This window comes from Arachis ipaensis, chromosome B02, assembly GCF_000816755.2.
Source record: "Arachis ipaensis cultivar K30076 chromosome B02, Araip1.1, whole genome shotgun sequence".
Lineage (NCBI taxonomy): Eukaryota > Viridiplantae > Streptophyta > Magnoliopsida > Fabales > Fabaceae > Arachis > Arachis ipaensis.
Genome location: NC_029786.2, coordinates 73,094,482 through 73,117,891, shown reverse-complemented (window position 1 = coordinate 73,117,891; position 23,410 = coordinate 73,094,482). Strand labels below are relative to the sequence as shown.

The following is a 23,410-nucleotide window of genomic DNA, read 5'->3' as shown; positions in this document are numbered from 1 at the left end:
CCTCTAGAAAGAGGAAAGGGAAGACAAAAGCTTCCATCAAGGGTCTATAGCTCAGTGGTAGAACATTTGACTGCAAATCAAGAGATCCCTGAGATACCTTAGGGGATACATTTTCTTCCACACAATTATTGGAAGCAACTAAGGGTGGAACATCAAGAGCACTCCTTCTTCCTTCATGAAATCAGAGAAGATCTAAAAGCAATGAAGGAGGAGCAGCAAAGACAAGGAAGAGACATAGAAGAGCTCAAGGACATCACTAAGGTGGACTCATTCCTTGTTCTTACCTTTTCTGTTTTTTTTTCGTTTTATATGTTATGTGCTTATCCATGTTTGTGTCTTCATTACATGATCATTAGTAGTTAGTAACTGTGTCTTAAAGTTATGAATATCCTATGAATCCATCACCTCTCTTAAATAAAAACTGTTTTAATTCAAAAAGAACAAGAAGTACATGAGTTTCGAATTTATCCTTGAACTTAGCTTAATTATATTGATGTGGTGACAATGCTTCTTGTTTTCTGAATGTATGCTTGAACAGTGCATATGTCTTTTGAAGTTGTTGTTTAAGAATGTTAAATATGTTGGCTCTTGAAAGAATGATGACTAGGAGACATGTTATTTGATAATCTGAAAAATCATAAAAATGATTCTTGAAGCAAGAAAAAGCAGCAAAGAACAAAGCTTACAAAAAAAAAAATAGGCGAAAAAAAAAAATAGAAAGAAAAAGCAAGTATTCTGAACCTCAATGGATAATGTGAGATGCCAAAACTATTCAAGAGGCAAAAAGCTATAAGTCCCGCTCATATGATTGAAACTATGTTTCATTGATAGTTTGGAATTTGTAGTATATTCTCTTCTTTTTATCCTATTTGATTTTCGGTTGCTTGGGGACAAGCAACAAATTAAGTTTGGTGTTGTGATGAGCGGATAATTTATACGCTTTTTGACATTGTTTTTAGTATGTTTTTAGTAGGATCTAGTTACTTTTAGGGATGTTTTTAATAGATTTTGTGTTAAATTCACATTTCTGGACTTTACTATGAGTTTGTGTGTTTTTCTGTGATTTCAGGTATTTTCTGGCTGAAATTGAGGGACTTGAGCAGAAATCAGATTCAGAGGTTGAAAAAGGACTGCTGATGCTGTTGGATTCTGACCTCCCTGCACTCAAAGTGGATTTTCTAGAGCTACAGAACTCGAAATGGCGCGCTTCTAATTGCGTTGGAAAGTAGACATCCAGGGCTTTCCGGAAATATATAATAGTACATACTTTGGCCAAGAATTGACGATGTAAACAGGCGTTCAACGCCAAGGTGTGGAGCTCTGCTGTTCCTCAAAGATTAATGCAAAGTACTACTGTTTTCTATTCAATTCATCTTATTTCGCTTCTAAGATATCCATTCGCACTCAAGAACATAATGAAGGTGATGATTATGTGTGACGCTCATCACCATCTCCCCTATGAACACGTGCCTGACAAACACTTCCGTTCTACATGAAATAAGCTAGGATGAATATCTCTTAGATCTCCTAACCAGAATCTTCGTGGCGTAAGCTAGAATGATGGCGGCATTCAAGAGAATCCGGAAAGTCTAAACTTGATGTATCACATAAAGCCAGCCATGGAAAGGAGTAAGACTGATTGGATGAAGACAGCAGAAAAGCAGAGGTTCAGAGGAATGAAAAGCATCTCCATTCGCTTATCTGAAATTCCTACCAACGATTTACATAAGTATTTTTATCCTTTCTTTTATTTATTATTCGAAAACACCCTTATCACTTTATATCTGCCTGACTGAGATTTACAAGGTGACCATAGCTTGCTTCATACCAACAATCTCCGTGGGATTCGACCCTTACTCACGTAAGGTATTACTTGGACGACCCAGTGCACTTGCTGGTTAGTTGAACGGAGTTGTGTCCACACATAGAGCCACAATGAGGATTCAATACAATTATATATTGTTAATCTCACACAAGTACAAAGAACATGGAACACAATTTCGTCCACCACACCTTTGACCAATCACCTCAATACCTCTTCCCCAAACACCATTCACCTATCAAATCTTACCCTCTTCTCCATACCCTCTTCACCACTCACATCCATCCCTCATAAAACCCCACCTACCTCACCATTCAAATTCAAACCATTTCCCTCCCAAACCCCCCCTCTCTTACCCTATAAATACCCCTCCTCACAACCTTCAATTTCACACAACATACGCACTACAACCCACCTTGGCCGAACCACTCCCCTCACTCCATCTCCTCCATTTCTTCTGCTTCTACTCTTTTCTTTCTTCTTTTGCTCGAGAACGAGCAAATCTTCTAAGTTTGGTGTGGGAAAAGCTAAAGCTTTTTGTTTTTTTTTTCATAACCATTAATGACACCTAAGGCCGGAGAAACCTCTAGAAAGAGGAAAGGGAAGGCAATTACTTCCAACTCCGAGTCATGGGAGATGGAGAGATTCATCTCAAAAGCCCATTACTAAGAAGAGGATGGAGCAAACAAGAGAGCCCACTCATAGACCTCAACAAGAGCATGAGGAAGTTCCTCATCATGAAATTCCTGAGATGCCTCAAGGGATGCACATTCCTCCACAAAACTATTGGGAGCAAATCAACACCTCCTTAGCAGAATTGAGTTCCAACATGGGACAACTAAGGATGGAGCACCAAGAGCATTCCCTCCTCCTCCATGAAATTAGAGAAGACCAAAGATCCATGAGGGAGGAGCAACAAAGGCAAGGAAGAGACATAGAGGAGCTCAAGCACTCCATAAGATCTTCAAGAGGAAGAACTAGCCGCCATCACTAAGGTGAACCCGTTCTTTAATTTTCTTGTTCTTATTTTTCTGTTTTTCGAAAATTATATGCTTTATGTTTTGTCTATGTTTGTGTCTTTATTACATGATCATTAGTGTCTAGTGTCTATGTCTTAAAGTTATGAATGTCCTATGAATCCATCACCTTTCTTAAATGAAAATTGTTTTTAATTGCAAAAGAACAAGAAGTACATGATTTCGAATTCTATCTTGAAATTAGTTTAATTATTTTGATGTGGCGGCAATACCTTTTGTTTTCTGAATGAATGCTTAAACAGTGCATATTTTTGAATTTGTTGTTTATGAATGTTAAAATTGTTGGCTCTTAAAAGAATAATAAAAAAGGAGAAATGTTATTTGATAATCTTAAAAATCATAAAATTGATTCTTGAAGCAAGAAAAAGCAGTGAACACAAAGCTTGCGAAAAAATAAAGTGGCAAAAAAAAGAAAAAAAAAGAAAAAGCAAGCAGAAAAAGCCAATAGCCCTTTAAACCAAAAGGCAAGGGTAAAAAGCATCCAAGGCTTTGAGCATTAATGGATAGGAGGGCCCACGGGAATAAAATCCTGGCCTAAGTGGCTAAACCAAGGTGTCCCTAACCATGTGCTTGTGGCGTGAAGGTGTCAAGTGAAAAGCTTGAGACTGAGCGGTTAAAGTCGTGGTCCAAAGCAAAAAGAGTGTGCTTAAGAGCTCTGGACACCTCTAACTGGGGACTCTAGCAAAGCTGAGTCACAATCTGAAAAGGTTCACCAAGTTATGTGTCTGTGGCATTTATGTATCCGGTGGTAATACTGGAAAACAAAATGCTTAGGGTCACGGCCAAGACTCACAAAGTAACTGTGTTCAAGAATCAACATACTAAACTAGGAGAATCAATAACACTATCTAAATTCTGAGTTCCTATAGATGCCAGTCATTCTGAACTTCAAAGGATAAAGTGAGATGTCAAAACTGTTTAGGAGCAAAAAGGCTACAAGTCCCGCTCATCTAATTGAAGCTAATCTTCATTGATAAGTTTGGAATTCATTGTATATTCTCTTCTTTTTATCCTATTTTGTTTTCAGTTGCTTGGGAACAAGCAACAATTTAAGTTTGGTATTGTGATGAGCGGATAATTTATACCCTTTTTGGCATTGTTTTTACATAGTTTTTAGTATGTTTTTATTTTACTATTATTTTGTGTGTTTTTCTGTGATTTCAGGTATTTTCTGGCTGAAATTGAGGGACCTGAGCAAAAATCTGATTCAAAGGCTAAAAAAGGACTGCAAATGCTGTTGGATTCTGACCTCCCTGCACTCGAAGTGGATTTTCTGGAGCTACAGAAGCCCAATTGGCGTCCCTTAATTGCGTTGGAAAGTAGATATTCTGGGCTTTCTAGCAATATATAATAGTTTGTACTTTGTCTGAGATTTGATGGCCCAAACGGACGATCAAAATCAGCCTAAAACATCTTGGTGTAAAACGCCCAAACTGGCACCAGAATTGGAGTTAAATGCCCAAACTGGCACCAAACCTGGTGTTTAACTCCAGGAAAATCCTAAGCACGAAAAAGCTTCAATGCTCAGCCCAAGCACACACCAAGTGGGCCCCGGAAGTGGATTTCTGCACTATCTGCACTTAGTTACTCATTTTCTGTAACCCTAGGTTACTAGTTTAGTATAAAAACTACTTTTAGAGATTTATTTTTTGATCTTTGATCTATCTCTGGACGTTTAGTCCTTAGACTTTGCCATTGTACACGTTTGGAGGCTGGCCTCACGGCCATGCCTAGACCTTTCACTTATGTATTTTCTACGGTGGAGTTTCTACACCCCCATAGATTAAGGTGTGGAGCTCTGCTGTTCTTCATGAATTAATACAAGTACTATTGTTTTTCATTCAATCACGCTTGTTTCTATTCTAAGATATTCACTCGCACTTCAACCTGATGAATGTGATGACCCGTGACACTCATCATCATTCTCACTTATGAACGCGTGCCTGACAACCACTTTCGTTCTATCTACAATAGCTTGAGTGTGTATCTCTTGGCCTCCTGGTTCATGACGCATGGTTGCCTCTCCTGACAACAGAGCATTCGATTCCGTGAGATTAGAGTCTTCGTGGTATAGGCTAGAACCATTGGCAGCATTCCTGAGATCCGGAAAGTCTAAACCTTGTCTGTGGTATTCCGAGTAGGATCTGGGAAGGGATGACTGTGACGAGCTTCAAACCTGCGAATGTGGGGCACAAGTGACAGTATGCAAAAGGACAATGGTCCTATTCCAACGCTAGCGGGAACCGACAGATTATTAGCCGTACGGTGACAGCGCATATGGATTTGTTTTCATCCAAGAGGATCATACAACTTGCCATGGAATGAGGTAACGCACGGTTGGAAGAAGACAATAGAAAAGCAGAGGTTCAATAGCAACAAAGCATCTCCAGACGCTTATATGAAATTTCCACCAATGAATTACATAAGTAACTTTATCTCTATTTTATTTTCTATTTTATTTATATTTTAATTATCAAAACCTCATAACTATTTGAATCTGCCTGACTGAGATTTACAAGGATGACCATAGCTTGCTTCAAGCCGACAATCTCCGTAAGATCGACCCTTACTCATGTAAGGTATTAATTGGACGACCCAGTGCACTTGCTGGTTAGTTGTGCGGAGTTGTGAAAATGAGTTGAGATTAAGATTGTGCGTACCAAGTTTTTGGTGCCATTGTTAGAGATCACAATTTCGTGCACCAAGTTTTTGGATCCATCTCCTTTGATGCATATTGAGCTCTTTCTGATCAAAGATGTACTTAAGACTCTTCTGATTAGAGAAGACTCTAAACCTCAATCCGTACAAGTGGTTCCTCCAAATCTTCAATGTAAACACAATCACCGCCAATTCCAAGTCATGAGTTGGATAATTTACCTCATGTGGTCTCAGCTAACGCAACGCGTAAGCCACTACGTTCTGGTGTTGCATCAACACGCAACCCAAACCCTTCAACGAAGCATTATATTACACTTTAAACAGTTCGTGCGGTTTTGTCAAAAGCAAAATAGGCGCTGAAGTCAACTTCTGCTTCAATGTCTGAAAACTCTTTTCACACTCTGACTTCCACATAAACGGTACCTCTTTCCTTGTTAACTTAGTCATTGGTAGTGCAATTTGCGAGAACCCGTGAATAAACCTTTTGTAATATCCAGCTAATCCCAAAAAGCTCCAAACCTCTGTTACCATCGTCAGTCTTTCCCATTCCATCACTACCTCTACTTTCGAAGGATCTACGGCTATTCCACCTTTACTCACCACGTGACCTAAGAACTTCACTTCCTCTTTCTAGAACTCGCATTTGGACAACTTAGCATACAATTTCAGCTCCTTCAGAATTTGCAACACAATTCTCAAGTGCTCTTCCTGTTCTTCTGCCATCTTTAAGTAAACTAGAATATCATCTATGAATACCACCACGAATTTATCCAAAAAGGGACGAAATACCCTGTTCATGTAATCCATGAACACAGCAGGGGCATTTGTCAACCCAAAAGACATCACCGCAAACTTGTAGTGTCCATAGCGCGTCCTAAACGCAGTTTTCGGAATGTCATCCTCCTTCACTCTTATCTGATAGTAACCGGACCTCAAATCAATCTTAGAAAACACCCCAACACCTTGCAAATGATCCATTAAGTCATCTATCCTCGGTAACGGATACTTGTTCTTCATAGTCACTTTGTTTAACTGCCGGTAATCCACACAAAGTCGCATTCCTCCATCTTTCTTCTTTACCAACAAAACTGGCGCTCCCTAAGGAGATATACTTGGTCGAATGAACCTCTTGTTCAGAAGCTTTTCCAACTGAGTCTTAAGTTCAGCCAGCTCTATTGGAGCCATTTGGTATGGCACAATCGACACTGGTCCGGCTCCTGACACCAAGTCAATCACAAATTCAATTTCCTTTTGAGGCAGAAATTCAAGAATATCTTCAGGAAATACTTTAGGAAAGTCCCTAACTACCGGAATCTGATCTAACCTCTGCTCATCACCTAGCGCATTCGCAGCCAACAATATATACGCCTGACATTCTTCCCCACTACAATTCACTAAAATAGAGTTCAGGTAATAACCCTCAGCTACCACTACTCCACCTTCTCCCTCCGGCATAAACCAAATCAATCGCTGAAAACAATCCAACAAAACCCAATTTTTTGATATCCAATCAAATCCTAAAATCATCTCCAACCCAACCATTAGCAAATAGATTATGTCATGAACAAATTTTCTACCCTCAAGCTTGAAAGCTATTTGCCTACAATCTGACCTAGTCACAACCATTTGATATGGGGTATGCACATGCAAATCAAATGCCAACTCTGACACTTTTAATCCTAGTTCCTCAACTTTATGAAGTGCAATTAACGAATGCGAAGCTCCAGTATCATATAATACAGCCAATATTTTCTCAACAAATAAACAGTTATCTCTCATCAACGGATCTGACTTCACAGCATCCTGAGTATTCACAGCAAATATCTGACCTTGATGGGTCTGGCCCGCATTTGGAGTCCTCCTGCGAGGGTAATCCTTCGCCATATGTCCAGGCAGTCCACATATAAAGCATCCACATATACCCAACTTGCACGAGTCATTCAGATGAAAATGTCCACAACGATCACAAGTTAAACCTGGAGAAGCCTTACTCTGATTACCTCTCCCCTTGGCATGCTGGTAATGATCATAGTTGTTCCTCCTGAAGCCTCCTTAACCTTGCGGTGCATGTCCTCCTCTCTTGAAGTTTTGAGCTTTTGGTGGAAAATATTTTCCTTTCCCATGGTTGTTGTTTTCCCCACAACTATCTCTTGATGATGCCACTTCCTACGCACACTCTTCAACAACTCTTGCCTTGTTCACAAGCTCGGAAAAAATCCGAATCTCCAAAGGAGCCACAGCAGTCATAATAGAATCCTTTAAGCCTCCTTGGTACTTATTGCACTTCCAACTGTCATAGGACTCTGGGGCACCCTAACATACCCTAGAGAACCTACAGAGCTTCTCAAATCGACTAGTGTATTCGGCCCAAACAATAAGCGCTGCTTCAGCTGCATAAGCTCCAATTCCCTCGCTTCCCTTACAGATTCAGGAAAGTGTTTCTTGTAAAAAGCTGTCTGGAATACATCCCAAGGAATGTCGGCATTTTGAAGCTGTAGTAAGCGGCATTCTCGTTGCCATCAATGCTGAGCCTCTCCTAAAAGTTGATACGCAGCAAACTCCACAAATTGGTTGTTCGGAACATGCTGGGCTTGTAACGCACGCTCCATGGCCTGGAACCAATTATCCGCTTCAGTAGGGTTTGTGAAGTTGATGGATGAAACTTGAGAAACGAAGCAAAGGTCATTGGAGCACCTCCTAAGTCATTACTGTCTCCGTCCCCATTTATGTTCCCTTTTCCATTAGCGTTCCCTGTCGGTTGACCCATCCTTTCCATGGCTTGCATCGTCATAGCAGCGTTAGCTTGCATTGTATTGGCCAAAAAGTCATAGCCGCCATGAACTTGGCATGGTTGTCGGCCGGTTGTTCATTCTCAGCTCCTCCCCGTGTACGAGTACGACCTCGTCCACGAGTAGCTATTAGGGTTCCTATCTGTATCAAACAGTCGATATCAAGGTGATCAGTATCAATATCAATAGCCTATTGCTTCTATTATCCCAAAAAGGCACTCACAAACAAGCGTGCTATTCAATATCAAGCAGATAACCTATGCCGTAAAGCAAAGGTTAATCAAAGGTTATGACAATCCTAAGGCTTATACATAAATATATATAGAAAGAAATAATAATTCTAGAAGCCTGATGAAGAAATAAGCTTAAAATAGAGTTTCAAAAGAGCAAAATGTTCACACAAAGCTACAAACATAAGGCACAAGATATAGATACAAGATAACAAGATATAAGTATATAAGAGAGTATAATAGTTATAAGGAACTAGCCTTAGCCTGCGGAGTTTAGGCCGACTAGTTATATACAGACATATAGAGTTTTAAAAGTTAAAACATCATATACAGATTATCTCTCTCAAAGTAAGCCTCTAAGGCAAATATAAATACAAAAGTGAGAGAACTAGTCAAAATAACCAAACTGACAACAAAATGGAATAAGGTCCTCCGCTTTTCCAGCATCAAGCAACTCATCGAGGAGGGTTGCGACCTGCATTTGAAATATAACAACAACGTATAGAATGAGAACCGGAGGTTCTTAGTATGGTAACAGTGCCCAGTAATGTAAGATATAAGACTCTGGGACGCCAGAGGCAATCCTAGAGCTTCATATCAATCACTAGATTCAACTTAAAGCATAACTAAATTTAAAACCATAACTTTAAAACCATAATGAAAAGGTGGTAATCTAACTTAAGGAATTCTAAACTATCAGTTCACCGCTGTCCCACAGCCTTCACCAGCCTAACCTCCATGCAATCCCATCGCCACCGCCTTCCAAACCTCCTCAATCCTAGTAGAAAACACAAGTAATAACAATGCAAGTAAAGCACAACTATAATCATATATATCAAGTAATTCAATAATCAATTAGGCATGTTATACAATTAGGCAAACAATACGAGTCGGCAAAGCAAAAAAAAACAGATAGAATAGGCACATGATGAATGCCTGTCCTATTTGGCTGTGATATCACATTGTCGGGTCAACTGCCAACCCGACACATCTCCATGGAGATGTCGCCTTTTGATCACGAATATTGATACGGGACCCCCTACGGCTATAGTGCCAAGAACACTCCTATGATCTGAAAGGATGCGGGTGGGATACTTTGCCTCAGACCTCACATCTCAACTGATGAGTGGATATTTTATACGCTTTTTGGCATCATTTCCATATAGATTTTTATTATGTTTTGTTTAAGTTTTATTTTATTTTAATAGCTTTTAGTCTAAAATTCACATTTCTGGATTCTACTTTGAGTTTGTATGTTTTATGATGATTTCAGGTTTTTCTGACTGAAATCAGAGAGTTTCGGCAAAGTCTAATTCAGAGACAGAGAAAGGACTGCAGATGCTGTTGGATTCTGACCTCCATGCACTCGAAAGAGCTTTTCTAGAGCTACATAAGTCCAAATTGCGTGCTCTCAACGGCTATGGAAAGCTAACATCCAGGGATTTCTAGAAATATTTAATAGTCCATACTTTGCTTTGGAAATCAAGGCCCAAAACTGGCGTTCAATGCCAGCCACCAGCCTATTCCTGGCGTCCAGCGCCCAAAAGGGGTAGCTGGCGTCCAACGCCCATTAGGGGGTCCCAAGCTAGCGTTCAACGCCCCTAAGGAGTCCTAGTACATGGAGACACTCTGAGCTCAGCCCAAACACTCACCAAGTGGGCCCTAGAAGTGGATTTTTACACTAAAAGACTGTTTTACCCTTCTTATGTAATCCTTAGTCACTAGATTAGTATTTATAGGAGAAGATCACCCTTTGTTAAGAACTTTTGATCTTCTTCCCCCACTTTTACATTATTCGAGTTTTTGTTGTACAGCATGAGCCACTAAACCTCCTAGGTTAAGGTTAGGAGCTCTTCTGATTTTCATGGATTAATAAAAGTACTACCGTTCTATTTCAACTCGTGTGTGACTCAATTCTGTGTCACAATCTGGTCACTGCGCATATCTAAATCTTCGGTTACCTTATACGTGTGTACTAAGATATTTTTAAGATTTAAGATTATCTATATATACACACATAGAATACAATAATAATATATCGATCCACAAAAGAGTAAGTTTTATTTTTTGTTTTTACTATATTGTACCTTCGTCTTTTTTACCCAAATAAATTACAAAAGAAACTAATTTTACATGATTTCTCTAAACAAAAATTGAATAGAAAAAATCCTTTCATATATAAATCGTTATAAGATAACGTTGTACCAAAAAAATAACACTACAAAAAAATACTGACCGTTAAATTTATTGTCGAATTAATTGAAAATCCATCGATAATTAATTTACGATTAAATTTATCGACATCCTGGAGTTGATAGTATTATTCGCACTGAAAATTATTTATCGACAGATTTTTTACGTCCGACGCTAATTATCGGCATATTTTTCGTCGGTATTTTCAATGAATTTGTTGAGACTGAGTTGATGATTACCGTCGAATTAATCCAACGGTAACTTTGGCGCCATTTCACGTGTTTAGGTGCTAAGTTACCATTGGATTAATCGGATGGTAAATCCGACGGTAGTATTTTTATATATTATTTTGGCACAGTTTAGCTACAAGTAGTAGTCGAATTAGAATTCTTGTTAATAGAATTGTTGGCAGAAATCTAAAATTAGCAGAAATTAGCGAATTATTTTATTAAAAATAAATAGTCTGAATACAATAAAATGTCATAGAAGTAGAATCCAACGAAGTAGAATACAAATTCCAATAATCATCGTCGTCGTTCGGGTCCCCCTGCTGAGGCGACGGTGAAGGTGTTAACATCAGAGCCCCACTAGCAGCATTGCCGCTAGAACCAGCAGTGCCGCTGCTTCTAAAGCGCACCTGATGGTTGTACTGCTCCATCTGCTCTCGTAACCGATCGAGCTGCTCCATCTTCTCTATTAGGTCCGAGCTGATGGCAATGACTCCTCCCATGCGTGCAAGAAGGTCATTATACCTTTGTTCAGACTGCTCTACTTGCTAGTAAAGCTCTTGTGCCAGCTTCTGCACCTCATCCCTCAAGTCAACAACTTCTTGAGGATCGGCGAGGCTGGTGGCAGAGGTAAAGGAAGCCGCCAACGCGAAGGAGCAGAGGCCACTGGCGAAGAACGACCCCAATCTGAAGCGGTGATTCTTGTGGGGTTCAGAGGCGGTGTCACGCCGAACCCTATCAGATCTACCACTAAGGTCTCAAAGCTGGCTTCGTCGTCCCCACTAGGCGGCTGAGATTGCTGGTTTGCGGCCTCCAACCTCTGCGTGTACTCCTCTTGCATCACACACGTCGTGATTAGGATATCAGTTAAATAAATGACTTAAAACCAAATAAATTTGAAACTTAGAATTACTTTAGACTCACATAATGGGCTGCTGACCGCTCGTCAACAAATCCTTTCTTATTGGCCTTCAAATTATGAATATACTTGAAGGTCTCCGCTAGTGTTGCCTCGCGGTCTAACGACCTAGACTACAAATTAATATATCAACCAATAAAATAAATGAACAAATTAAACAACTAATTCAAGTAACTAGTAAAATATAAAACAATGACCAAAAACCTACCAGTCTGCTATTCATCTTCATGAAGGTCGCCGACCCACCCGTATACTTCGATGACCTGGGTGAAGCCCTATTAGCGATGTTTTTTAGATGGTGACACTTGAACCCCTCGCCATTAGCAAAATAGGTCTCCATTTCCTTCTTGATGGCTGGACGGATCTACGATGTTAGGTGGTCGCACCCCCGCCAAATGTCGTTTATCATCTATTGAAGTCGTTTGGCTGCCCGGTGGTCATATATCTTCTGGATCATGAGATTATGCTCTGCATCCATAGGAATTTCAACTACACAAAGTGATTCGCCATTACAAAAGTTAGTCAGAATAAGATACAATTCAAATACAGTTAATTAATTCAATATTAATGGGTTCTTACCGCCCACTTCGAAAACCATCAATCTCTAGTCTTTGTCGGAATCTGCGTGTAGGTCGGCCATGGGTGGTCGTACATCGACTTAATTACATCACTATTCTCCTGCGTGCAAGTGTTGGGGTTTAGTGAAAATCTTGTAGAGAAAAAACACAAAATTCAGAAACACATAGAAACACAAAATTGTATATACTCACGACTGCATGCCATTGGGCCAAATCCTCAGCCGGATGACGGGTGGTGGTAAAGGGGCATCCTGCTGGTGGCAAAAACTTGGTGCGCGGAATTACACTTCGCACAATTGAACCAGCAAGTGTGCTGGATCGTCCAAGTAATACCTGAGGTGAGTTAGGGTCGATCCCACGAGAATTGTGATTTGAATCAATTTATGGATATCTTGTAGATCTTAGTCAGGCGAATAGAAAAGTAGTTTGTTTGTTTAAGTGCATAAAAGTAAAATAAAGAAAATGTTACTCAGTGATGGTGAATGCAATGATAAGAAGATGGTTAAGGTTTCGGAGATGCTTTGCTCTTCTGGATCAATTCGGTCTTATTGTCTACTCCAACTGTGAATGACTTCTTCTATGGCAGGCTGTATGTAATCAACACCTTTCTTGAGTGGTCGCCAATTCTCCTCCAGTGCTGAACCCCAGGGTTAGTGCAGATCCAGTCTGATTGAGGGTAAAGCTCCTGCAGTTCATTCCCCTTGATGATCCTACTCAAAACGCCACAGACAAGGTCAAATCTTCCAGATCAGAGAATGCTGCACCTTTGGTTCTAGCCTCTACCACAAAGACTCTAATCTTCCCATACCTCGGCTGAACTGGTGTCTCGAGAAGTCCCCAATGAATTCGTGGATTAGTCGTCTAAGAGATGTATAATCAAGCTAGTGGTTCATCATTGTTTGATGAAAGACTCACTCTGAACCCATGTAGAATGAGATAACCTTGTGCCGGTTCAATGTATTCATAAGGATGAAGAACGAAGATACATCTTAGAATAGAGAATCAAACATGAATTGAGATAGAACAGTAATACTTTTATTAATTCATAAAACTCAGCAGAGCTCCTAGCCTCAACCTAGGAGGTTTAGTGACTCATACTGATAGAAAATACAATATGAAACGTGTAAAGTGTCAAAAAGTCTCTCCAAAGTCTTTGAACAAGGGTGATCCTTGTTCTATATATACTAATCTATTGACTAAGATTTACATAAAAAGGGTAAAACAGTCTTTTAGTGTGAAAATCCACTTCCGGGGCCCCTTGGTAAGTGTTTGGGCTGAGCAAAAGAGTAAGCCACGTGCTAGGAGGGCTCTAGGGCGTTGAACTCTGGCTAGGGGCACCTTCTTGGGCGTTGGATTGTTGTCACTCCTCCCTTGGGCGTTGGACGCTAGAATAGGGTAGATGATGCGGTAATTTACAACCACACTTACTAACCGGCAAGTGCATCGGGTCGTACCAAGTAATACCTTACGTGAGTAAGGGTCGATCCCACGAGGATTGATGGATTAAACAACAATAGCGTTTGATAGGATTAGTTAGACAAACAGAAGATAGCGCTGGAAGTTCAAAAACATTAAAAAGTAAATTCAAAGTTTAAAGACAGGCAAGTAAATAAGTTGGGAATAAAATATGGAGAAAATAGTTAAGGCTTCAGAGTTATCTATTTTTCCGGATTAACTTTTCTTATTAACTATTTTAAACATGTAGGATTTAATTCATGGCAAACTATTTGTGACTAGACCCTAATTCCTTAGACCTTCCTAGTCTCCTCTAAAATTCATCAACAGCCAATTCCTTGATCAATTAATTCCAATTAGAGGGTGATAATCAAATTCCAGTTTATATGCCACAAAAACTCTAATTACCCAAAAATAAAAGGATTATATGTCACGTATCCCGTTAAGTCCAAATAATTAAAATTTAGGAGAATATGTTTTCAAGCTGTTGTTCAAGTAAAGAGTTTTTCCAAGTTTTACAAGAACTCAAATAGAAAGAGGGTCATACTTCCGTTCCACCCAAATTCATAAAATAAAGAGCGAAAACAATTCTTAAATTATAAATCCATACATAAATAAAATAGAAAAAGCAATAAAATTAATCCATAGAAATAGACAGAGCTCCTAACCTTAACAGTGGAGGTTTAGTTGCTCATGGAATAGAGAGAAAATTAGGATTGTCAATTATGTTCCCCTAATGGGATGAAGTGGAATCTCCCCCAGGACCTCCCAAAGAAAGGAAAGCTTCCTCCTTTTATAACTAATCATAATAAATTTAAAATCTAATATCTAAAACTAAAAATTAAAATAATATCTTTTTCTAGAATCAAAATTTGAATTTAAATTTGAATTAATTTAAATAATCAAATCTTCAATGGATGGATGCGGACCACTTGAATTGTCCATGCTGCAGCTTCTAATCTGTGTTTTCTGGGCTGGAAACTGGTCAAAATAGCCCAGAAATTGCCCCCAGCGTTTTTCTGCACGTGGCGCATGTGACCCGTCCGCGTCGTCCACGCGTTCGCGTCATTTGTGCAGATTCCAGTCCACGCGTTCGCGTCAGGCACGCGATCGCTTCATTGCGATCTCCTCCATTCCGCGCGGTCGCGGGAGCCATGCGTCCGCGTCGGTATTCGCTGGTCATCTCCTTGGTTTCTTCTCTTTCTCTGCAGAAACTCCATCAAATTCCGCCAAATGCTACCTAAAATAAACAGTATTGCACAAAACTCAAAATAGCATCCATAGTGGCTAAAATATAATTAATTCTTAATTAAACTCAACAAATTAGATGCAAATTCACTAGGAAGAGATAGACAAGATGCTCACGCATCACAACACCAAACTTAAACTGTTCCTTGTCCTCAAGCAACCAAAACTAATATAAGCTTAGGATGTGAATTTGCATGAGAATGAGAGTTCAATTAAGCCCATGTCTTCTCTTGTAGTGGGGTTACAACTTCAATCCTGAACAGTTTTGGCATCTCACTTTATCCTTTGAAGTTCAGAATGATTAGCATCCATAGGAACTCAGAATTCAGATAGTGTTATTGACTCTCTTAGTTTAGTATGTTGATTCTTGAACACAGCTACTTTATGAGTCTTGGCTTTGACCCTAAGCATTTTGTTTTCCAGTATTACCACCAGATACATAAATGCCACAGACACATAGCTGGGTGAACCTTTTCAGATTGTGACTCAGCTTTGCTAGAGTCCCCAGTTAGAGGTGCCCAGAGTTCTTAAGCACACTCTTTTTGTTTTGGACCATGACTTTAACTGCTCAGTCTCAAGCTTTTCACTTGACACCTTCACGCCACAAGCACATGGTTAGGGACAGCTTGATTTAGCCGCTTAGGCCAAGATTTTATTCCTTTGGGCCCTCCTATCCATTAATGCTCAAAGCCTTGGATCCTTTTTACCCTTGCCTTTTAGTTTAAAGGGTTATTGGCTTTTTCTGCTTGCTTTTTATTTTATTTTATTTTATTTTTTTCTTTTTTTTCGCAAGCTTTGTGTTTTTCACTGCTTTTTCTTGCTTCAGGAATCAATTTTATGATTTTTTAGATTATCAATAACATTTCTCTTTCTCATCATTCTTTCAAGAGCCAATAATTTTTAACATTCATAAACTTCACTATAAAAAATATGCACTGTTCAAGCATGCATTCAGAGTCACAGAAAATACCACCACATTTAAGTAAATAAGACTACTCTAAAAATTAAACTCAAATTCTCATGCACTACATCACTTCTTTTTCTTTTCTTTTTAGGTTCAAGTTCAGTGAGTGGTACATGAAACATCTTTTCAGCATTAAAGTAATTAAAAGAAAACTAAACTAGTCCTAGGATTCTAACTAATAAAGGATCATGCAACAAACAAAGAAAAATAGTAGAAAACCAGAACATAACATAGACAAAGAGGGGAGGAATAAAAAAAATGAAAGGAACTCAACCACCTTAGTTATCCTAGCAATTGTTTATTCTTCAGGTTGTGCTCCTTAGTGAAGATGATTCGCCTCCCTTTTGGTGCCATAGGAATAAACAGAAAACTTCTAAGCGAAGCGTCAACACTAAACTTAAAAGTTTGCTTGTCCTCAAGTAAAGAAGAACTAAAAATAGAAAGAGATAATTTATTATGAAAGAAAGAAAAAGAAGAGGATAAAAGAATAAGAGAAAATTAGGATTGGGAGAGAGAGGGAAAGAAAACTGGGTGGAATTAGTGCGGCGTAAGCGGCGCGGACGCGTGGGTCACGCGATCGTGCGGTTAGCGCGCTGTTGAAGTGGCGCGAATGCGTGGGTGACGCGATCGCGTGGATGGCCGATATTAATAAAACGATGCGGACGCGTGGGGTACGTGTTCGCGTGACCAAATTTGTGCTTTTAGCACACTTCTTGCCCCAAGCCAGCACAACTCTCTGTCCAAACACTCTTTTACGTCGATTCTACAGGTCACGCGTTCGCGCGAGTGACGCGGACGCGTGGATGGCGAAAATCATAAACGACGCGAACGCGTGGACTTGTTTGTGCGAAAGACTTCATTCTGGCGGCACTCCCGTGCAACTCTCTGTAACTTTGTATTTTTCTTGCACCCCTAGATGACGCGTACGCGTCAGCGACGCTTTCGCGTCGGGTGCTTTTTTTTTTTTTTTTTTTTAGCTTGAGGTGTTCGGTTCCTGTTATAAAATAGCTACATGATTAGAAAATTAGTAAGAACTTAATAAAAATCAACTAAGTAAGAAAACTACTATTACAAAAAACAACTAAGAATGAAAAAGAATGATCATACCACGGTGGGTTGTCTCCCACCAAGCACTTTTAGTTAAAGTCCTTAAGTTGGACATGTTGTGAGCTTCTTGTCATGGTGGCTTGTGCTTGTACTGATCCAGGAATCTCCACCAATGTTTGTAATTCTAATGGCTACCGGGATCCCAAACTAGGTGCATAAAGCCTTTGAACAAGTTGAAGCAAGTGACAAAGCCCCAAGAGTGTTGATTGTGGGAATGAATTCCAGGGTCCCAAACTTTGCTTTTACACCCGTCTTCTTGTGTATCACTGACAAACCCCAATTTGAGGGTTTATCTTATGCTGATTTCAGGGGGTTTTATCAATGATTCCACACACTTTCTATATGAAAATACAAGATTTTGCATTCCTTTCCTAATTTCGCCTCATGAATGAAAACATGCTTATTTCGCACTAAAATAGATATATTTCTAATCTTCTCTTGATGCCATTCGATGCCGTGACTTGTGTGTTAAGTGGTTTCAGGATATAGAGTAGGAATGGACCGAAAGAGAGAAGGAAGACGGGTACAAAGGAAGGAAGCATGAGGATTAAGCTTTGGAAATTTCCGCATGGGCGCGTGCGCGCACTTGGCGCGCCCGCGCGGATAGGGCAACGTGAAGCCAAAGCCAAGAGCCGGCTTGAGAAGCGGCTAAGCCAGGATCTTCATGGGTGCGCACGCGTACATCACGCCTCCGCGCACATTACAAGACGCCTCGACGGCGCGTGCGCGTACCTTGCGCGTGCGCGCCGATTTGCGAATATGACTTTGGGGAGAAGAAGAGGGAGATTCCAAGCTTTTCACTAGGGTTCATCCTCATCTAATTTCTGAATTTTCAATGACTTTTTGGTGAGATCCATTATAATTCTCACTCCACATTGTTCACATTGTTCATGTCATAGATTTTCTTCTCCAATTTCAAGTAGTAGATGCAATTGATCAATTCTCATAGATCTAGAATTCAACTTTGTAATTTGGGATTTCGTCTCTATTTTGAGGATTCGATTTTCATTGCTATTCTTTGAGACTTGTTGTTAGATCTTTGTGTTGCAATACTTTCAATTCGACTTTTCTTCTCATTTTACTATGACTTTCCTTCTTGCTCGTCACATGTTTGATAAAATGACAACACTAGCTATGGAGTAGAATTTCCACACTTGGCATAGGGTTTGGTCCTTGGAAGGAGTTGAATAGTTGTATCAATAGTTGATTTCGTGAAGCCAAAGCCAAGAGCCGGCTTGAGAAGCGGCTAAGCCAGGATCTTCATGGGTGCGCACGCGTACATCACGCCTCCACGCACATTACAAGACGCCTCGACGGCGCGTGCGCGTACCTAATTTGTTTGACGAAGGAGTTTGCGTCGGTTTAGACTATACTACGATTGATCATTTGATAATTTCTATACCGGCAAAAATTCATTTGTCAAAATGGCGCCGTTGCCGGGGAATGTTGCTTAGTGTGCCATGTTATTGTTTTGGATTAAGCGTGTATATATGTACATAGTTGCACTTCATTGTAAACTACTCAATTGAGTAACTCCTCATCGTTACAATGAATTCTATTTCCCCTTCATTGCATGACGCGTTCACAACCGAATCCGAGCTTAGCCCCTTTTGATCCGGAAATAGAACGTACTTTGTTTCATATTAGACAAGCTCGGAGGCGGCTAAGATTTGGAAAAGGTGAAGAGGTTTTCACCACCTCAACCACCTTACTAGAAGTGAACATTGAACCGTCACTCAAAGAAGGCATTAATCACACTCCCGTCATTCTCACTAACAATTCTTCTTTTGTTTTAGGTACTAATACCATGGACGCTCCAAGGAGAGTTACCATCAAGGAAGCGGGTGCACCGGATTATGTCCTTCAACCCCTTCATGTAACTCACCCCAATTTGAATGCGAACTTTGAATTGAAGACCGCTTTGATCAACCTCCTACCCAAGTTTCACGGGCTTCCCGCACAAGACCCTATTCGACATCTCAAGGACTTCCATCGCATATGCTCGACTACTAGACGGGAAGGGTCCGATGAAGTTGCTATATGGTTGTTTACTTTCCCTTTCTCTCTTGAGGACAAGGCCAAAGAATGGTTCTACACTCTCTCTAGTGAAGTTACCTCCGATTGGGACCTACTTAGAAGGGGGTTCTTGGATAAATTCTTGCCCCCGGAAAAAATGGATAGGCTAAGGAAGGAAATGTCTTGTATTGTGCAAGGTGAGACGGAACCACTCTATGAGTATTGGGAATGGTTTTGCAAATTACTAGATGCATGCCCTAATCACATGATCGACACTCAAGTATTGCTTGGATACATATGTCAAGGGATGCGAGAGCAAGATAGAACCCTCTTGGACACTTCTAGCAATGGTTCTTTGTCCAAATATAAAACCGCGGAGGAGGCATGGCAACTTATTATTGACTTAGCCGAATCCAATCAACATATGAGGCGAAGAGTCAACCGTCCAAGGACCGTGAACGAGGTATCAACTAGTAGTGAAGCCACCGCTCTAACTCAATCCTTGAATGAGATGACATCCGTTTTGAGGCAACTCCAATTGAACCAACAACAACCACAACAACCTTAATCATATCAACAACATCCTCCACCACCTCAACAACACAACCAACAATTGGTCCCTCAAAGAGTGTGTGGCATTTGCTCTTGCTACTCTCACCACACGGATGAGTGCCCAAGCCTTCAAGAAGATAACACTTTGGCGGCTACCCATAATTTCTATGACCGCCCTAATCAAAGGTACTACCAAGGAGGTAATCCTAACCAAGGACACCCTTATCAAGGAGGAGGCTACAACCAAGGAAGTGGACACAATAATCAAAATTGGAAAGACAATCATCAACAAGGGAATAAGGACAACAACAACAATGGAGGAGGTCAAAGATGGAATAACAACTCGCAAAATTTCTCACAAAACCGACCATACAACTTCCAAAATCAACCATACAATCAACAAAACCCACAAAGAAACTACCAAACATATCAACCACCACATTAAAGACCACCACCCAACCAATCACAAACTCCTCAACTCACATATGCAACCACCCCCTCCAACCAAGATGAAACACTCCGGACCATTATCCAAGGCCAAAAGGAATTACAAAACACACTTGCTTCTGGCCTCACCGGCCTCACCTCTACACTACAAGCTCTTCTTGCACGCATGGACACACCATCGACCCCCACCCCTCAACCCCCAATCCAAAGTGTCATTCCTTCTCAACCTCAACCAAACCCAAAAGGGGGCATCAATGCCATCACCCTTAGATCCGGTACACAACTAAAAGAAAAGGAAGCAAAGGACCCAAGTCCTATCACAACCGCCCAAGAGGAAGAGAGAATAGATATAAAAGAGGTAGTAGAAGAGGAGACACCACAAGCCATAGTTGAGGATGAAGCCCAACCAACAAGGGAGACAACCAAGGCCAAAAGAACCCGAAATCAAAGATAGGAGCGGTTCCCAAAACCTAGTGGCGGACCATTTAAGTCGCCTCGAACACACAAAAGGCGACACCACTCCTATCAACGATTCCTTTCCTTTAGATGCCTTGCATGCAATCTCGGAAGTGGTTCCTTGGTATGCCCCAATAGCAAACTATTTGGTTTCACGCATTTTCCCTCCCAATCTCGACAAAAACAAAAAGGATAAGCTGAAAAGTGAATCCAAATACTATATTTGGGATGATCCCTATTTATGGAGGTGTGGAGCGGACCAAATAATGCGACGGTGCATACCTCAAACCGAATTCCAAGCAATCTTGGACGCTTGCCATGCTTCCGAAGGAGGTGGTCACTACGGGCCCCAAAGAACGGCAAGAAAAATCCTTGATTGCGGATTTTGGTGGCCAACTCTTCTCAAAGATGCTTCTCTCTATTGCAAATCTTGTCCCCAATGTATTAGGTTTGGAGATATTTCCAAGAAGGACGAAATTCCCCAACAAAACATGCTTTTTTGCGAAATCTTTGACGTATGGGGAATCGACTTCATGGGACCATTTCAAAATTCCAATGGCTTTCTTTACATCTTGTTAGCCGTCGATTATGTGTCAAAATGGGTGGAGGCAATCCCCACCCGAACGGATGACGCTAATGTTGTGTATTCTTTTGTGAGGAACAATATCATTTGTCGCTTTGGCGCCCCAAGAGCAATCATAAGTGACCAAGGATCCCACTTTTACAACAAAAGAATAGACGGCCTCATGAGAAAATATGGCATCATCCACAAAGTCGCCACGGCTTACCACCCTCAGACAAACGGCCAAGCCAAAGTCTCTAACCGGGAAATCAAGCACGTGTTAGAAAGGATTGTAAAGCCGAATAGGAAAGATTGGAGCATTAAACTCTCCGATGCACTTTGGGCCTATCGAACGGCTTACAAGACACCCATTGGCATGAGCCCCTTCCGGCTTGTATATGGTAAAGCATGTCACTTACCGGTGGAGATTGAACACAAAGCTTATTGGGCCGTAAAGGAGTGTAATATGAGCTTGGGTGGGGCCGGAGTAGAGAGAAAGCTTCAATTGGCAGAATTAGAATGTTTGAGATTGGAAGCTTACGACAACTCTAGACTTTATAAGGAAAAGTTGAAAGCCATCCATGACAAGAACATTAGGAGAAGAGAATTCCGACCCGGTGATCTAGTCCTTCTCTACAATTCAAGGTTGAGATTACTACCCGGAATGCTTAGATCAAGGTGGGATGGGCCCTACCAAGTAGAGAAAGTAGAACCTTATGGAGTCTACCACTTGCGCCACCCATCAAGCCCGAACATCTTCAAGGTAAACGGGCACCGTCTCAAATTGTATCATGGCGAGCAAAGAAAGAACGCCAAGGAATTTGAAGTGTTCCTCTTGAGGGATGCAACTATTGAATAAACACTATAAGCTACTGAAAGTCCAACTTAAGGACGTTAAACAAAAGTGCTAGGTGGGAGACACCCCACCATGGTAAGATCTTCCTTTGAGATTTGTACATAGACACTTGACTTCATGTTTGTTAGCTAGATTTTAATGACAACTCCCCTTCATTTGTTGACTTCATTGATAGTTTACCAAGTAAAATGCCCTGCTATAGTGCTTGAGTGGCTGTATGGGGGGGGTTTTTAAAATGTCAAAAGTGGTGTAAAACCACCCCTCTGCGCATGCGCGCACATGGCGCGTCCGCGCACATGGGCGAAATCTGCCAATCGACGCGCAAGCGCACTGTGCGCGTCCGCGCCGATTGCCTTGCTGCCCTCCTAGTATATCCTACAGAGAGTTAAGCCACTCTTCTTGCAATCAATATGCACTATAATCATTAATAATGGATTGTGGAAAGTTACATTGCTCTCATTTTCACATAATCACATACTACTTGAAGGATGCACACCAAGTGTTCGATGAAAGGCACACTTGAATTTTGGACTCATTGTGACCACCTTGCCTCTCAACCAATCACTTTTGAGTGCATCCCCACTTTCCACAAACCATTCTTTCCCATTTTCTTAGCTTGCCTTCCATTTATGGTCCCTAAGGGTGTGTGCTTCTCATGCCTCTTCCTTGCATGCTTAAACTACCCTTACACCACATGAAAATAATTTGCCTTGCCCCTCACACATTATCCTAGTTACATGTTGCAGCTGTCATGTAACAAAGATACCTATATTTTATGGCACAACCTTTTCATTACATAGAGCTCATGTACCTCCACTTCTTTGAGTTTGATATTTTTCCTTTCTTGCTTCCACAGGATGGTCATAAAAAAGGACAACGGGAAAGGCCCCAAGAAGCCAGCTTCCAATAGAGTGCGCCTAACCTCTAGCACGGAGGACCGTGCTAAGTTTTAAGTGTGGGGAGGTCGGCCGACCGATCTCCGTAGGTAACATCTGAATAAATCTAAATAAATTAGGATAGGTTGCATGATTAGGTTTTAGTTGGCATCATTCGCATGATAAGTCTGCTTGGTTGGAACAATGAAATTCTCTCTTAGGAAACCAACACTTTGGGGCGACCATGGCATTGCAAATTTTAAATGCTTTGATGCCAAAGTTGCATGAAGAATTATATTCTGGAACATGGGTTTGAAGTTAAGAACACAAGCTTGTGAGATTTGAGCCTAATGGTGTGGTTACATCTTATAACCACTTATTTTTCCTTCTTGTGTGCATTATCCTCCTTCTATGATTGT

The 23,410-nt window shown here is 40.7% G+C and overlaps 2 protein-coding genes across 2 annotated transcripts; one reads left to right on the top strand and one right to left on the bottom strand.

Annotated features, from left to right (window-relative positions):
• Positions 6,616–7,640, bottom strand: LOC107627352. Its single transcript, XM_016330194.1, has 2 exons — positions 7,518–7,640; positions 6,616–7,443 (listed from the first exon to the last, which is right to left on the bottom strand). Exons 1-2 carry the CDS (start codon positions 7,638–7,640, stop codon positions 6,616–6,618), a joined length of 951 nt encoding a protein of 316 aa, XP_016185680.1.
• Positions 21,637–22,119, top strand: LOC107627353. Its single transcript, XM_016330195.1, has one exon. It carries the CDS (start codon positions 21,637–21,639, stop codon positions 22,117–22,119), a length of 483 nt encoding a protein of 160 aa, XP_016185681.1.